Source organism: Ammospiza nelsoni, chromosome 1 (assembly GCF_027579445.1).
Source record: "Ammospiza nelsoni isolate bAmmNel1 chromosome 1, bAmmNel1.pri, whole genome shotgun sequence".
NCBI classification, from domain to species: Eukaryota; Metazoa; Chordata; class Aves; order Passeriformes; family Passerellidae; genus Ammospiza; species Ammospiza nelsoni.
In genome coordinates, this window is record NC_080633.1 from 132,877,882 (window position 1) to 132,892,678 (window position 14,797).

General features: G+C 48.5%; 1 protein-coding gene across 1 annotated transcript; it reads left to right on the forward strand.

The window, feature by feature from the left end:
* Window positions 1–981: 981 nt before the first annotated feature.
* LOC132078086 (GSK-3-binding protein-like) lies at window positions 982–2,443 on the forward strand. Its single transcript, XM_059479997.1, has one exon. It carries the CDS (start codon window positions 1,046–1,048, stop codon window positions 1,646–1,648), a length of 603 nt encoding a protein of 200 aa, XP_059335980.1. The 5' UTR covers window positions 982–1,045; the 3' UTR covers window positions 1,649–2,443.
* Window positions 2,444–14,797: the final 12,354 nt, after the last annotated feature.

Genomic DNA, 14,797 nt, shown 5'->3' on the forward strand with positions numbered 1-14,797 from the left:
GGCAGAGCCTTGATGTAGGTGATGAAGTAAACCGCAGGCTGAGAGAAACCCCGACAGTACACCTGCACAGAGTTGTTGCACGTGTGCAAATCCTAGCGATGCAAAGCAAGGCTCCGAAGGCATTTCTGTGGCAAGGAACTACACCCCGAACCAAAGCGCTGCCGGCTGCGGCCACACAGCGGGCACAGCAAGCAGGGCAGAGCCGCGAGCCGTGCGGTCAGAGCCGGGCGCTGCGGAACGAACGCGCCGCGATCCCGGCACGGCACTGGCTGATGGGGACTACCCGCAGAGCCGCGGCCGCTCCCGGTGCGGGCCGGTCGCGCCCCGCTGGGAAGGGCCAGCTCCGCTTCCAGGCGCGCGGTGCCGCGGGAGAGCCGCACGCGCGCAACCGCCGGGAGCTCACGGGGCAGCGGCGCGCGCCCGCACCGGCGCCCGGGGGCGGTTAACGGCGGGGCGGGGCGGGAGCGGGAGCGGGAGCGGCACCGGCCGGGCGCTCACCGGGCCCTCACCGGGCGCCGCGCGCGCTCCCTCCAAGCGATCGCCCCGAGGCGGCGCGGGACCCTCCGCCGCGCGCCCCGCCTCCTCCTGCCAATCACAGCGGCCCCGCCCCCGAGACGCGAGGTGCGGGGTTTGAAAGCGGGCCGGTCCACGCGGCGCGCAGACGTGGGGGGGGAAGGGGACGGGACAGGAACCGTCGCGCTCGGTGGTCGCGGGGCGGCTCGCCCGGCCGACGGCGCCCGGCGGCGGAAGCCGCCCCCGCGCTGTTGGCCGAGCCCTCCCCGCGCGGGGTGCTGGCCTCGGGAGCGGCCGGCGAGCGGTTGGTCCGGAGGGCCGTCCCCCTTCCCCCCCCCCCCCCCCGGCCGGCGCAGTGGGAGGCGCCCGGGCGCGCGCGTCACCCATTGTTTACAAACCAACGCCAGCGGGCCGAGCTCCAGCCGCGACCGCAGCGCCGGAGCCGCGTGTGCTCGCGCGCGCGCGGGGCGGCGGGCGGGCGGCGGCCCCGGTCCCGCTGCGGCGGCTGCGGCACGGCGGAGACCCGGCAGAGATGCCGTGCCGCCCGGGCGAGCGCTTCCTGCTGCTGGAGCGCCCGGTCGCCGTGGGACAGGCGGGCTCTAAGGAGGTGGACGCGCTGGTGGCCAAGCTGGGCGAGGTGCTGCAGCTGAGCGCTCAGCGGGCGCCGCCGCCGCCCCGTGCCCCCAAGCACCTGGGGCCGGGCAGCGCCCGCGACCGCGCCGCCCCGTACTCGCCGCGGTGCTGCAGCGGGGCCGGGGCCGGGCTGCTGGCGCCGCGGGGACCGGCCCCGCCGCAAGCCCACTCGCAACATGTTGAGCCTCCGCGGGCGGACCGGAGCGGGCAGCAGCGGGTGACCAAGCAGCTGTGCGGACGGGGCTGGCTGCGGAGCGCCGCCCGCCGGAGGAAGCAGCCTCCGCCGGGGCCGGGCGACGGGCCGGCGGAGGAGGAGGACCCGCACCGGCTCCTGCAGCAGCTCATCCTTTCCGGCAACCTCATCAAAGAAGCCGTCCGGCGGCTGCAACTGGCGGCGGCGGCGGCGGCAGCGGCGGCATCCGCGGCCTCCAGCGGCAGCACCTCGGCGGGGAGCGGCGGCGCGGACGGCGAGGCGGCGGCGGCGGCGCATCCCCTGCAGTAGCCGGCGGGGACGAGCGGCGGCGGTGACCGGGGCGAAGGAGCCCTCGCCGGGCGGGCTGCGGGAGCGCGGTGCGGGCTCCGCCAGGATGTAAGTGTGTCCCGGCGGCGGGACCCCCGGCCGGCGCCGGTTCCGGTTCGGGCGGGAGGGTGCCCGAGCCCCCCGCCCAAGGTCACCCGCGGCGCGGAGCCCGCGCAGCCCCGGCCGGCGGGGCCGCGCACGCCGCCCGCCCCGAGCTGTTGTTGTGCCCCCCTCCCTCGTCTGCCTTCCCCGGGAGCTCCTCCTTCTCCTCCCCCGGCCGGGGCCGCGGACCCCCCCGCCGCCGGTCCCCGCCGCCGCCGCCGAGCTGCTCCGTCTCCCAGGAGCCATTTGCAATAATCCTCGCTGACCCCGGCGGGAGGTGTTTCCTTTCCCCTCCCGGGCTGGTTTGGTTTTTTGTTGGGGGTTTATTTGTTGTTATTTTAACGTTTATTGTTATTATTTCTCGTTGTGACTGTATGAAGCAGTTTTAAAAAATGTGAATATCAAAGCTGGAAGGCAGCTGGACTTAATAACAAATAAGTGAATGGAGCCTGAGATGCATTGTTCACATAAGGTAGCCGAAACAAGTTTTTTCTACCAAAAAGAAAAACCCTAAATCCACCCTTCCCGACAAACTCAATGGCTCAAGTACAAGATGCGGCTGTTGATTTTAAATATATGCACTTCGTACCGGAGCGTTTGAAATGTGTTCCTGATTTACAGGACTTACTGTCTTAATTAACCTGTCTGTATTGAATAAACGTGGTCTTGTTTTTATTTTTGGGTCTGTGTCTCATTGTTAAGGGGAAATTAATTCTGGTTCCTGAGAACAAAACTGTGTAGGCTCGTTTCCCCTTGATCTTCTTTCAGTTGTAAGATCTCCATTTTGCAAGCAAAAAAAAAAAAAGATCCCCACAACAATCCGCATAGTCTGATGCAGTGGGACACCGGTTATTAATGCACGGAGATGCAACTGAGCCCCTTTGTTTGCCAGCAGCGCTCATTCGCGAGCCATGAGACGCCCCTTGAGCAGCCCAGAATGTGGCTGCTGGAATGTATAAGTCAAATCATACCGAAACAAAATTAGGTGTTTTGTACTGGGGAAGGAACGTGGTTTGTGTTGGTCACTTGTTCGGTTTGTTTTGATAATTTTTTTTTTCTTTCTCTGAGGATAGAGGGGGGGAAAAAGACTCTAGAAAAGAGAGAAAAGGTCTAGGCAGCAATCAGGTTTGTTTTTTTTTTTTTTAATCTGTAAACCAGAATTTGATAATTCGATGCTGGTCATTAAGTTTGAATACCTATTATGAATAGCTTCCTTTGTAAAATCCTGTGTTGGGTTTTTAGGAGTCATTGAGCTTCAAGATGAGAACTGAGCACATCAGACAGACTGGAGCTTAACAATCTCCCAACCCCCACTCAATTTGAGGTAACAGCTTCTCCTTTGAAGAAGGTAGCAATCCCACATGAAAGAAAATGGAAGATGTTTGCCTTTGTCCAAGAGAGCAATTTGAGCAGCTACGTTTACTTGTGTGATTAGTTCTTTTATGAATACATTAAATCCACAAAATATTTTAGATTTCTTTCTCTGCCACAGCTGCTACTAGAAACTGATGCTGAAGCATTTTATGATGTCTCATTGAATTCCTCTTGCATTAGGACTAGTATGTGTTGTTATTATTAGCTTTATCTTGACTAATTTATAAGTTGAATGCAGTTTTTCTATATCAAAGCATGTAAAATGCAAAAAAAGAAGTTCAGTGCATTTTAGAACCTCCTTAATTACTAACATCTGAAGTCCTTTTTCTCATAACTTGGGCTGCTTTTGTGGCATTTTGCACAACTTGGAAAAGATTCAGATCTGCCATTAGTTCTTACTCTCTAATACAATGATGTACTGTGTAGGTTATCCTTCAAATGAATTTTTATTTGCAATTTTCTTGTTTCTTTCTCCAGGAAAAAAAAAATTCAGTAGCAGATACAAAGAATATAACCACTAGCCACAATTGAAGAACTAGTTATTCTTGTATTTGTCCTTTAGATGCTCAGGGAGGTAGGTATTTGCTGTGTAGATGCTGAATTTGAACCCTGGGATGAGTAGTTTAATTACTAAAAAAAGCTGGAGGAAACACGCTAAAAGCTGGGCATAGCTGGTGGAGCCTGAATAGTTAATTATGGTTAAAAATATATGGGTGGGGGTCAGCTGGAATTCTGAAAGCTGGCAAGTTTGGCTTGAACTTTTTGCCACTGATAATTATGCATCGATTTTGCATCTCCTTTCCCTCCCCCCCTTCCTCCTCCCCAAACCCCAGCCCCTGTATACTAATGAGAACAGCTAACTTTACAAGTGTCCTTTGTAGTCAGTGAAAGCCTCGAGACATTCCTTTTAAGGATTTTACTAGAATAACACTTTTCAATAAAGTGGCAGTTGAAGTGAGGCGTAGAAAAGATGCTAATAAATTTCACTGTGACTGGCTGGTTTTTAAGCTTCCTAAATTACTTCTAAAATAGCTTTTACTTTCTCCTTTGTGCAAGGCTGGGAGATGTATATATGAACAGGGTTATAGGAAGCTAATATGCAGAGGGTGTGATGATTCAGTAGAAGGAATTTTGGCCCTTGTTTCAGATAACTTGCATAACTCACCGACACATCTTTGTCACTTACATCTTCCATATAAGCCTTTATCTTCTTCAAAATACAGAACATGTCGCTCCTTCATAAGGGAACGGATCAAACATGGCTCATTTTGGTTTTGGAAGACACATTTTAAAAGGTGTTGGACCAATTGAAGTATTGCCAGAAGGTTTCCGCTGATTTTTTGCAAATTCTCCTTTTCTTTGCCTTGTGCTACCATGCAGGCATACAAACTGTCGTATGAAAGTCATCATCTGCTTTGTTTCCCAAGCAAGTGTTGACCTGGGAAATAATAATTTTTCTAGCTTTTATAATTCTGTGTTTCAGAGGTGGGGTTTCTTTACTATATTAAGTCTGTGCCAGCCCTCAAATCCCAGCTTTTGGTTTCTAGAGAAAAAAAAAAGGAAATATATTTGGCCTTTACAGTATGCTTACACTTTCTTCATTCATGAGTGAAAATGTAAGTTTACTTCCAGGTTTAAATTTGGAATAAAATTGTATTTTCATGATAGGCATTTAGCTGGGTTTTATCTCTTTTTTTTTTCCTGTACCGTGAAGAAAAAATTTGTTCAAAACACACAGATTTTGCAGTGGATGACATGAGCTGTTGAATCAAAAGTAAACCATTTAGATTTTTGTAACAAGTAACCTTTCAATGCATTGGGAAAGAAATCTAATTTCATTATATCTACAGGGGGCTATATGTTTTGAGGGTAAACTTGATTTTAAATAATGTTGTAAACAAATGCACTGAAGGCTCACAAGCTCATCTTTCAATGTGCCTCTCTGTGGTGTTGCACTAGCATGGCACTGGGATGCCACAGGTTTTTCATTTGTGGTTTACACTGCTGCTTACCTCCTCCTGAGCTTTCTCTATATGACTGGACAACTGTTTTCCTGACTGCCCAAAACTCAGCTTTGCATCCCAGTTACATCTTGTTCTTTTTACTCCCATGTTCCCAGAGCTCTTAAAAGTACCTCAATTTAGCTAGAAGTCTGGCAGGTAGAATGATTTTTGTCTGCTATTTCCCTCATGTGACCCATATCCCTTGTAGCTCCCTACTGTGTATTGTACCAGCACTCAGAATCTACTGTAAAAATTACATTGGCATGGTACTCGGCATGATAAACACGGTGGGAAAGTAGGAACTCCACCCTAAGTCCTTAAAATGAGGTTTAAAAAAGCCTTTCAAGCAAATAGCAAGCTCCTCACATGGAAGGCAGAAGGGAGAAGAAGGATCTATGCTGGTGAATGCACAATTTAAGTTCTGGGCAGCTGGAGCCAGTCCCAGTGTTGGTGACTTCTCCACCAGCTCCATATAAAAAACATTTCTCATTCCCTCCTAGTCCCTGGCTCCATGATTTTTGCCTCTTCACCCTGCATTCCCTGCCTTAGCCAGGCCTTTTTTTTCAGCTTGTGGTTGAAGTATTTCACTTTTACATGTCTTTTGTTCATGTCATATTACTCTTCCCAAATATTAAGTAGCTTTGTTCTCTTGAGTTGCTTTTTGCTGGATGCTTTTGATGTGCTTGTTCACTTGACTTTCAAATATTGTCACTCAGTCACTTCTTGGTGGCCACGATCTGGTTAATTCCTTACAAACCTTGCAGTGTGAGTTGGAGGGCAAGCTACAAGTGTCCATCTTCAGTTTGTACTGAATTTCTGCATAGGGCAGAAATCAGAGGAGAAATCCTAGCTGCAATGAAATGAACAGATGAAGTTACCAGAAAAGTTATTTTCAACTTCTATGGGAATTTCCTCCTGTTTTTGTGTTTTTTTTTTTTTTTTAGAAGTAGCTGGGAAATACCACTTAAAGTGGTACAATAAGTACATAAACGCCTTTGGGGGGGACACAAAAATGACATCAGCACACTCATTTCCTGAGTCAATGAGTTTTGTTCACTTTTTCTCTTCCAAAAATTATGTTTTAGCTGTGTGACTAACCTCAGTCACCTTTGTCAAAGCTGCAGAACTGCCATTATGCAATTTCCTTGGCAAAAGGCAGCTGCTGGAAAAGAATTGGTGCCCATAGAGAGGAAGGCTGAGTGTGCCCGAGCTGCATTAGTAAACACTGTAAACTCCACAGCAGAGGAAGCTACAGGAAATCAGGCACCATAAATTCAGAGGCGTGCAGCATTAACTGTTCCTTATGCAATATCCTGTATTTAAATTGTATTATTTTTGCTTCCCATTATATAATATGGTGGTGTCTGGTGGAGTAATACAGCCAGCTAAGGGTGCTCTTCATCATTGCAGGCATTAGGTAGGACATGAGCAAGCAAAAGAAATTGTAAAAAACACCATGTCCGTGTGTCCTACTTGTAATTACTGACTTGGCAGGACTTCATTCATGAAGAGGTGCAAGGATAGGCTCTAAGATCCTGAGCTGTATGAAGAAGTTTAATATGTTCAGTTCCAACCCCAAGAACATCTTTTATAGCAGCAACAATTTTAAAGCTATGGGCAAAAAAAAATCCTGCTGGAGCTTTGAGCTTGGAAGCCAAGTGGTAAATTCAAGAATAAATGGACCTGCTTTCATTTTCCTCCTATGTAGGTACTTCAGTCCTTAACCAAGGATCTTCACTGCTCCCTGGCACACTATGGGGCTTGTATCATCAGCTGCCCCTCAGGAGATGATCTCTGATTGATTTTACAGTCCAGGGAAGTTGTAGTCTTCCAGCTCAATGGGATCACTTTCAGGAGCAGTGCTGACTTAAATACATTTTTCATTTGGTGGTAAGGGATGAAACAGCACCAGGATAAAAATGTTTTAATTAGAGGAAATGGATCCTGGCTGGCTTAATAGTAAATATTTACTGCTCTAACCATTTTACCATAAGAGATTGGGGCTTATTCTACCCACATCACAACAATTGTCCTAGTTTCAAGGCTTAAATCTACAGGAGCATGGGCTCACAGTTAAAGTGCAAATTTGGGTCATTAGTGTTCTTACATCCACATTGCAGTGCCTTTCTTGTTTACAAGCCTAACTTAGTGTTCCAGAGGAAACCACACAGGGCTGAGGCAGGTGATGAATGCATGTATGTACATCCCCAGATTCTGCAAAATGGAAGGTGAGGGGATGCCTAATTCTCTCCTGGTGCCAGCAGGCAGCATTGGCACTTGCTGTTCCAGCAATACTGATCTGTCAGTGCATGGATATGCTCCACTGGTGTGATATCTTATCTCTACATTGTTTTGGTAGGTAAAAAAACAGACATTTATGTTTTCCATCTTGCTGTTCTGCTCTGTTGTTAGTTTTCACGAGGCTGCTTTGACAGCTGCTTTCCTCCAATGCCTCTGATGCAAACTTCCTCAGCTGCTGTCAGCTCTGACCTGAGCTGTGGCTGGATTCTGGATCACAGAACACAGAAAACTTATTCCTGTAAAAAAGGAGTAAGTCAGCCTGTGTGGGATCTCAGCACCTCAGGATGGAGGTGCAGAGTGGCCGAGAACACCCTTGGGGGGCTCGGGAATCCTGGAATGTTGCCAGAAGTGTCTGGTGGCAGGATTTTGATCCTACACAGGAGATGAGACCTGTATGAGGACTGGGAGGAATTCACTGGGTGAATGGTGAAGGGATAAGTTAGTTAAAGTGTAAAACACAGGGTTTAGGATTTTGGTACAGGGGGGTCTAAAGAAGTAAGATGGAGGAATTGGGGCGTGTCCTGTCCTTCTTCTTCTTCTTCTTGGCCTCCATCTTCTGTGGTGATGGTGGCACTTTGGGATTGGTTATTACTAAAAGTGCACCGGTTAATAAGGGTAGAAGGTATTGGGGAAAAATGATAAATATTGTACACGTAACTTCGGGTATAAAGATAAGTGACCGCCCGGGGGCTTCGGGAGTGTGCCCATGGCTGACTTGCTGTGCAGACCTCTGTCGGGCTGAAAGAAAATCTTTTAGATAAACAATTAATAAACACCAAGACCGAGACAAGATCAGAAGTCTCTCCTCGTCCTTTGAAGCGCCGGGCTCTTCAAGGCCATCCCTGGGCCTTTCCAGGCCACCTAAACAGCTCACAGAAAACCTTACAAGCCTAAACAGCCTAAACAGCCGAGAAACAGAGCAAGTGGCATTCCCTGAGCTATCTCTCTCCAGGACATAAATCAGCCGAGCAAAGAGAAAAGAGAAGAAGAACGCCGGAAATTTACAAGCCTGGAGTGTGCCAGACTGGTAGTAGGATGGAAATAAGAAACATAAATTTCCACATCTGCATTTGTGTAGATCTGTTCTTCTGCTCTTCTCCCACAGGTTTTTTTTTTTTTTCTGGGTTTTTTTTTTTTTTTCCTTTTGAGAGAGGCCACAGATGTCAAGAATCTCTGGAAATCAAACTGCCTACCTCAGCAGGGGTTTAGAAGTGATCCACAGCCCCTATGTTCACTTTTCCTCTTATTTTCTGGAGAGCCTTTCACAGCACATGTGGTTTGTGTTGATCCTGTTCTCCAATCTGCAGTGAAACAAAGATGCTGTGGGGCTAAAGAGCAAACATGCTCAACCTGGGCAATGTGCATGTGCACACACAAGCATGGATCAGATATGAGTGGCTGAAACAGTATTGGTGTTCAGGATCAAATGTGGAGATGTTTTATTGACACTAAGAATAAATATAGACTTATACAAAGGACTGCTATTAATTCGATTTAAAACTAAATTTTTCAGGGAAAAAATCTAGTAAAATCTAAGGAAGAATATAGTTTTGCTTTCTGTCTTGTTGTAAAAGTTAAGGCAAATGTGTTTTAGTGTAATACTGCCTAAGTCCTGCATGTGTCTTGCCTGGATAGCTGTTCCTGAACAGGCCTTATCCTAGAAAAAGCAGATCAAACCCTACCAGAACTACCGAATTATTGTAAGAAATAGAATTTCAAATGGATTTTGGTTTCCCTGCTTCTTCCTAAATATAACAAAAATCCTTATTGAAAGGTATATATCAATGATGAATAACTCTTTGAAGAATGTCTTCATGCAGGAGTGACCTAAGTTTGCAGCCAGCATAATGCAGATCTGCCTTATTATTGCAATGGCTTTAGCTTATCTGTTATTGGAAGTCTCAATTATTTTGGCTTCAGTAATTTTAAATATAGTTACAGACATATAGAAGTTGAATTTGTGTTATCCAGGAGGATATGAACTTTTAAGTTCATAAACTTTAGAAAGTTTTAACTTGGAGAGGAGAAATTAACTTGAATGGTAGACCTAAATAGAGTACTGATTTTCCATGAGTAATTTCAACTTCACAAGTTGTTCAGTTTATTTGAGCTCTTGTGAATCAGCAGAGGAGATTAATAAATTGACACCAAATGTGATCTTTTGGAAGTGATAGTCATAGAATCACAGAAGGGTTTGAGTTGGAAGGGGCCTTTAAGATCAACCTGTTCCAGCTCCCCTACCATGGGCAGGGACACTTTCCACTAGACCAGACTGCCCAAAGCCCCATCAAACCTGGACTTGAACACTTATGGGGATAGGGCACCCACAGCTTCCCTGGGGAACCCATTCAAGTGCCTCACCACCCTCACAGCAAAGGAAAAGCCATTCCCCCTTGTCCTGTCATTACACACCCTGGTCAAAAGTCCCTCTCCAGCCTTCTTGGAGGCCCCCTTTAGTGCTCCAGGTCTCAGGAAAACAGAGCAGAGGGGAGAATCATCTCACCATAAGTAAACCTTTAAAACTGTAGGGACTGTCATACTGGATGAGACCTGAGCTCTGGGTTGCTCAGTACTTTGGATGCCAGGCAGCTGCTTCATATCACCTGCTGTGTGGTGGAATAGCCCCAAGCAGCTCCTATCCTGATGCCTGGCAGTTTGGCGGCTTCTTGGTTAGAATCCCTTCGGTGCTGTTGGATTTTGGAGCTTTGGCCATGGTTACAGTTGATATTCCTGATAGCTCTGCAGGACACTGTGGTGTTCCAGTGCTTTCCAAGCCAGGAGAGCTGGCCTGCTGTGTGGCCTGTGTCTGCTCAGATTCAAAACTGCTTTCTGTGGATGGCAGTGGGAGGCTGATCAACATGGTCAGGGAGCAAGGTTCTCCCGGTGAGAAGCAGAGGGGCTAGCCAGCCCATCAAACCTGACTTCTGCATTTAATGCTGAGGGGCTGATGATCAAAGACTAGGAATGGATGTTTCCTGTGGAAGCTGCCTCCAGAGAGGAATGTGGGACTGCAAGTCACGCTCCATATGAAAGACTTCTCAGGACACGCTGAGGCTGACCAGGAAGAGAAACAGAAGATGAGACAGCACTTCACAGAGTTGGATTTGAGCCAACACAAAGATGGGAGCAGCTCTGGGAAAAAGTGGTTTTATACACTCTAGATCAAAGGATCTACACTGAAACCCAAGAGGGTACCTAAGCTTCAATGCCCCTTACTAACTCCTAGAGAAAGAGGTCACTGAAACTGACTGAGCAGATTATGGAGCCCCATCATGAGAGGAAAGCTTGTTAAAGATCCATCTGGAGAACTGTCAGTAGGAACAAACTTCCTGATGGGAAAAGCAGTTGCATGGCAGAGAAAACTGGGACAGGCTTGAATAGCTATCCCTGACTGCATACAAAAGTATGGAAATGTGGACACTGACTGTGGGCAGCACTGATTGTTCCTCCTGTTCTGGTGCGCTGTTGGCCTGGGTCTTGCTGGGGTTTTACCCTTTTCCTGTCACTGATTGACTCTGGGATTGTGGGTTTGCAGGGCAGATGGCAGGACAGACATAGTTTGGGGGCTTGCCCTGCATCAGTTGCATCAAGTTGCCCTAGCACTTGAGATCTGAACCTTTTATCTAATGCTCCACTTAGAAGCCTCTGTGGGGAAGTGGGAGAAGTACAGCACTGCCCAGTCTGATTTCTATAATTGTGGCTATAAAACAACCTGTGTGGTTATTGACTCTTGGTTGTTGCAAAGTGATTTTGAAAGCACTGGAGTTGTAGCAGCTACACCTTCCTCTTAACTTGCCTTTTTTTTCTCTTTTGTTAAGTTAGTTGCTACTGCACTTTGACCCGTGACACAGTGAACGAAATTAAGTATAAATACTGTCTATTGTCTTGCTGCTCTTTTGACTGTACATTCAGCAACGATGACAAAATTTTGTTGGTACCAAAGACTTCAGCACTTACATTGTCATTTATAGGTCACAGATGAAATTCATGGCCCTGGGTGCTCATCAACAGCTTCCCTTGAATAACTGCTGTTACTCAGTTGTTAACACTCACACTCTATTTGGTGATGTCTCTGGGGCACAACAAAGCTGATTATATAATTTGCCACATCCTTATGTCCTGGATATAAGGATAAACCTTTTTCCCATGAAGACAGCCAGATATTGGAACAGGTTGCCCATAAGTTGTAATCTCTCTCCTTGGCGGGTTTGATTAGACTGGAGAAAACACAGAGTAACATGGTCTGACTTCAGAGCATTCCCTGCTTTGGACAGGTTTCTGGACTTGAGACCTCTTGAGAGATGCTTCTGACCCAAATTATCCTATGATCCCACAAAGTTGGCACATTTGCTTGCAGCAAAATATTCCTTTCTAATGCAGTACATGGAATTCACCCAGTGTTTCCCTAAATCTCAACTAGGAATGAGGAATCCAGGCTATGTGAATGTAGTCCTTATCAAGTATGTAATTACCAGGCTTTTTCCTGCCATAGGTACATTCACCCTGACTACTACTCTCATTTAGGATTATATGACTGAAAGGACCATTCTTCTCAGTTTCTTCTATGTTTAGATTCTGATGTTTCTCACTGAAATCTGTGATGCTTCAAAAGCAGCAGCATCCTTTCCCCTGGTACCGATTACTCACTCATCCATGGCAAGCAGGATGTCCACTGTTCTGCTGATACTGCTCAGGCAGACATGTGCACTTTCTTCTCCAGCAGTAGAAAAGACAGACAAAAAGGACAGAAAGGATCGCAGATGTCATCTTTGTGGTTTGGACATTCTTACTTTCCTCCATGGCTCACACCTGGATCATTTGGATCATACCTTTGGACTCAAGAGGAAACAAACCACTGCAATGTTCATGCATGCCCAAGGGCAAGGGTTATTCCTAAGAGGCCAAGAAAAAAGCCTTTTCCTGGATTTGAAGGAACAGAGTCCGCTGTGTTCTTAGGATTGTGTTCATAGTGGCAGCTCTTGTCTCAGTAAACCCAGTGCCTTGGGACCTGACAAGAGCTGACACCACCTTCTGTATCAGGAAGCAGTTTCCTGTGTACCAGTGATATCTCAGAAATTGTTCTAGGCTGGTGCCTGTGTGGGTGTTTCTGATCACTGTGCCTGGACAGCAAAACCACTCCAATTCGGTTGTTCAAGATGAAAGTTAAATGTGAGGTCAAGTTTCTGTTTGGTACATAATCAAATTCACATTCTTTGCTTCAGATAAGTCATGAGCCTGAGACCACCTTTCAGACATATCTGTGTGCCCTGCACATGTCTGCTACCCAGCACATACCCTCCTGTTCTTCTCTTGGCAAGGGCATTAGGAAATTCAGAAGAAAGCCCACATGTATGATCTTAACAGGGCATGGCCAGCCCAAGCAGTTCAGCTGTCCAGATCTCCCGAAGCTCTCACTATAATCTCCAACAGCATAGGCAAGTTGTTCAGCTTTTCTGAATGACAGCATCTCTAAATCTCACCTGGAATATTGTCTGGCTAGCTTCCACAGGGATGGCTTCTTCAAAGTAAAACCAAACTCCCTCAAGGTTTCAGTTGTATAGGGTCAATTATTAAGGAAAAAAAAGGAGTGTGTGTGTGTGTGTGTTTAGTTTTCTCCGGTGGCAGAACACTGTGGGTATTTCTTAGCAGAGTCAGACATTTGTAACAGATACATGGGTGCTTCCAGAGCAGAATGTATATGGCCAACACATCTCCAAGAGCCAGCTCTGAGGAACCAACCATTATTTCCCAATGAAATATCAAAAATGGGGAATGCTGGATGGTTTAATCAGGCCTGTTGCATAATTTACTCTGGGGTAGACCATTCACATTTTTTTCCAAATGTGTCCCGGCACAAGGGCTTTTCTTGATGCTTAATTCTCCCCTCTCTTATGTGAAATGCCATTATTCTCTGTTGCTTTCTGTAGGAGGTGTGACCAGAGCCCCTCATGGCAGTGTAGCCAGAAGCATTGCTGCCTGCTGTGAACCACCACAGTCCTCGCCCTTGTCTCCATCCCTGCCTTTCAGAAACGAGAAGAGCTTGTTTGGTTTTTTAACAAAACTGCTGGACTATCTCCTGTAATACCCTATCATCCTATCCGGCTGCAATATACTGCTTTTGATTTTTGCTTGGCTGGCTGGCTAGCAAGCCCCTTTTGCATGTAGATGTACTGCACTGGCGTGCCACGAGGCGAGCAGAGATCCGTCTGTCCTGCTGCGTCTTTGGCCAAAACAAACCAATCCCTTTAGCACCAACGAGATGCCATTACAGTCACCCTCTGGTGGCCTCTCCCTCAGCAGACGAGGCTGTAAAAAAAGGCAGGTCTCCCTCCCGCCCTGTGAGAGTCAATGAGGAGCGCTCGGGGCAAGTCAGCGGTGCCGGGGCCTTTCCGCTCCCGGGCCGGCGGCGCCCGAGCAGGGCTGCGTGAATCAGCGCGGGGACGCGCCGCGGCACCGGCACTGGCACCGAGCGCTGCGCGGTGTCACGGCACGGCTCGGCACGGCACCGGCTGCGCGGTGTCACGGCACGGCTCGGCACGGCACCGACTGCGCGGTGTCACGGCACGGCTCGGCACGGCACCGACTGCGCGGCGTCACGGCACGGCTCGGCACGGCACCGGCTGCGCGGTGACACTGCCCGGCCCGGCTCGGCACGGGCTGCGCGGTGTCACGGCTCGGCTCGGCTCCGCACCGGCTGCGCGGTGTCACGGCTCAGCTCGGCATCGGCTGCGCGGTGTCACGGCTCAGCTCGGCACCGGCTGCGCGGTGACACAGCCCGGCTCGGCTCGGCTCCGGACGGGCTGCGCGGTGTCACGGCTCAGCACGGCCCGGCACCGGCTGCGCGGTGTCGCGGCCCGGCAGGGATTCCCACATTCCTAAGCCGGGCACTGCTCGCGCGGTTATCCTTGCAGCTCCCTCAAGTGCGAGGCAGAGGGAGAGCGCTTACAAACGCCGTCTCTGAGCGTGGGGATTGAGGATCTGCGCCAGCGGCTCGTGTCAGCTTTGAGGCTCCGTGTTCTGTGTCGTGGGGCTCTGCCAGGACTTCCCGTTAGATACTCACAGACACCAAAAATAGATGCTCCACTACTGCAGCATGCTAGCTGACAGCAATGATAGGGCTTTGCTTACTAGTTCAGTTACATACTGGCAATCAAGCCTCTTTGCATGCTTTATTTATCAGGTATTAATTGCAATTTCCACTTATCACCCTCAGCCGAAATCACTGCATTGTCTGTTGCAGCGGTCAGACATTTACTTATTTTTGCTTTTATTATTAGCACGAGAAAACTCAATTACAGCAGGCATGCATACACAAACACACAGTAGTAGGTCTGTGCTGATGTTCTTAAAG

Excerpts from the sequence above, each read along its gene's own strand:
- LOC132078086 (XM_059479997.1), top strand. The coding sequence starts at position 1,046 with ATGCCGTGCCGCCCGGGCGAGCGCTTCCTGCTGCTGGAGCGCCCGGTC.